The sequence below is a fragment of the Aplysia californica genome, unplaced genomic scaffold (assembly GCF_000002075.1).
Source record: "Aplysia californica isolate F4 #8 unplaced genomic scaffold, AplCal3.0 scaffold00570, whole genome shotgun sequence".
In the NCBI taxonomy this organism is placed as follows: domain Eukaryota; kingdom Metazoa; phylum Mollusca; class Gastropoda; order Aplysiida; family Aplysiidae; genus Aplysia; species Aplysia californica.
The window spans coordinates 227,091-229,373 of record NW_004797840.1 but is presented as its reverse complement, the minus strand read 5'-3'; the positions used below and the strand labels follow the sequence as shown (position 1 = coordinate 229,373).

The 2,283-nt window shown below is 38.1% G+C and overlaps 1 protein-coding gene across 1 annotated transcript in view; it reads right to left on the bottom strand.

Moving 5' to 3' along the window:
- Positions 1–996: 996 nt before the first annotated feature.
- LOC106012931 overlaps positions 997–2,283 on the bottom strand; it is a gene marked incomplete in the record, with an annotated part of 50,942 nt that continues 49,655 nt past the window's right edge. The window contains 1 exon segment of the mRNA XM_013087291.2: positions 997–1,890. Coding sequence (XP_012942745.2) covers positions 1,662–1,890 — 229 coding nt within the window.

The window sequence follows — 2,283 nt, the reverse complement described above, 5'->3', positions numbered from 1 at the left end:
AAAGAAATGCATCACTTTACATACATGAATAAAGCATTTCGCGAATTATTCAAATTTTCGTAAAATACATAAAAAAAAAATTATGATAGAGGTTATTGATATGACATGAGCTCTCTCAGCGGAACAGTATCCACAGCCAGGCTGAGGCAATTGTTGTCTCAGATTTTGTAACGACTGGCACCTGTAATAATGAATGTAACGATTGTGGATAGAGATAAACTAGGATGATTTTGACAGGGCGATACGTGAGAACAGACTAGCCTTAGTGGTGTAGCGGTTAGGCGCTTTGTTGTCGCACGCAGAAGACCTGGGTTCGATTCCCGAGTAGGGGACATTTTTATCGAGTTTCTCGGTCTTTCTTTCTGCTGGGATGTTGTTACTCTCCCCTTTCAGTCAGTCTGGGTTGGCTCTAAGTCTAACAGATACTGTCGAAACAACCTGCTTCCAAAACGGCCTAACTTGTGTCGATGGGGATGTAAAACTTCTACAAGTAATTTCATATAGTCAAAATCGTACAGGTCAGTAAACCAGCATAGTGATAAATGATTGTTCGCTAAAAAGGCGAATAAGCATCTCGATAATATAACCGGCTGTACACAGGACTTCACTTTCTCTATTGTAGAAAACGTTTTAAAAATCAAGAAATGAAAATAACAGGGTTTTTTCCTCCGCGGTACCACCAAAATCTAGAGTATCCCGGACGGCAGAAGCGACTATGATTATTTTTGTTTGAGTGGGTGTTTTACGGGACTATCGACTCAGTTTTTGTCCTGTAAGTGCCAATAGGATTATTTGGCTATTCATCAATCAAAGAAAACGTAACCTCGTTTTGGTAAGAATTGGCCAACATCTTTGGAGATATCACTTTCTGCGCCCAATGCCTCATACTGTGTGTCTTACTACTACGTTGTTTCAGCGGCATTGTAGAAATGACTAGATCTTATCAGTAAACCCCCCCCCTCCACCCACGTTTACAATACAAATGATAAATAACTGTTTTTTTGTGTTCAGATAGTCAGAATTGTTTCGCGTGACTGATTCAGAAGAAAACTTTGTCTCTAGAAAGGTAAGGAAATACAGATCACATCAATCAGTACATGGATACAAAATGTGAACATCATTTTGATTTTGATATCATAATTATTATATAGATCTACTACAGATACGCTTGTCTTTGATGAAATAATTATACATAATAATGTGTTTTTGTGGAAAAAATTGAATAACGAATGACCGAACAACGAGAATAAATGAATGAGACTTTTGAGACTTTTGTGAAAATGGTCATGCAAAAAGGAGGAATTTAAAGTTTTTTCAAACCCGAAAAAAACCCTCCAAAACATTTTAACTTCAACAACAACAACAACAACAAAAAGAAAGAAATGAGACAGCAATATGATAAAGTTGATTAAAACCAGCTGCAACATAAAATAGGCATAATAGTTGATTTTATGCAATTGGAAATAATCATTCTAGAAAGTTCAAATAGTTTTTAAAAAATGTAATGTAAAATAAAACAAAACGAAACTAAAATGTTCATGAAGAAAAAAAAATCAACAACAGAATAATGAATAATAATAATAATATTCTAAATCAGGAAAAGATGATAATACGCAAAGAATACATATATAATAATAATGTGAGCAAAATCTTCTCTATCTCTATGCCTTCCCTGACTTGAGAGAGCGCACACACTCTGTGATAGCCTTTTTGGAGCCGGGCGTGTTCTGCAGGTAGGCGAAGTAGGCGCTGCGCATGTGCTTCCGGTTCACGGGGTGCACCTCGTCCAACTTGTCCAGCTCCATCCGATAGAAGTCCTGCTGTGTGCGTCTGTAGTCCTCGTCCACTTTGGTCTTGGCGCTCGAACTGTACTTGGTCTTTAGCTCTTGTCTGAGGGGGGAGATGAGTGAGAGTTGTGGTTGTTGTTGTTGTTGTTGTTGTTGGTGTTGTTGTTGTTGTTGTTTTTGTTGGTATTGTTGGTGGTGGTGGTTGTGGTGGCTGTGGCTGTTGTTGTTGTTGTTGTTGTTTTTGTTGGTATTGTTTGGTATTGTTGGTGGTGGTGGTTGTGGTGGCTGTGGTGGTGGTTGTTGTCGTTGTTTTTTTTTGTTTGTTGTTGGTATTGTTGTTGGTGTTTGTGGTGGTTGTTATTGTTATTGTTGGTGGTGGCGTTATTGGTTGTGATTGTGTCTATTTTGTTGTTGCTATTGTTGTTGTTGTTGTTGGTGGTGGTGGTGATGCTGATGTTGTTCTTGCATTTTGTGACTATAATTGGTCTTCAGCTCT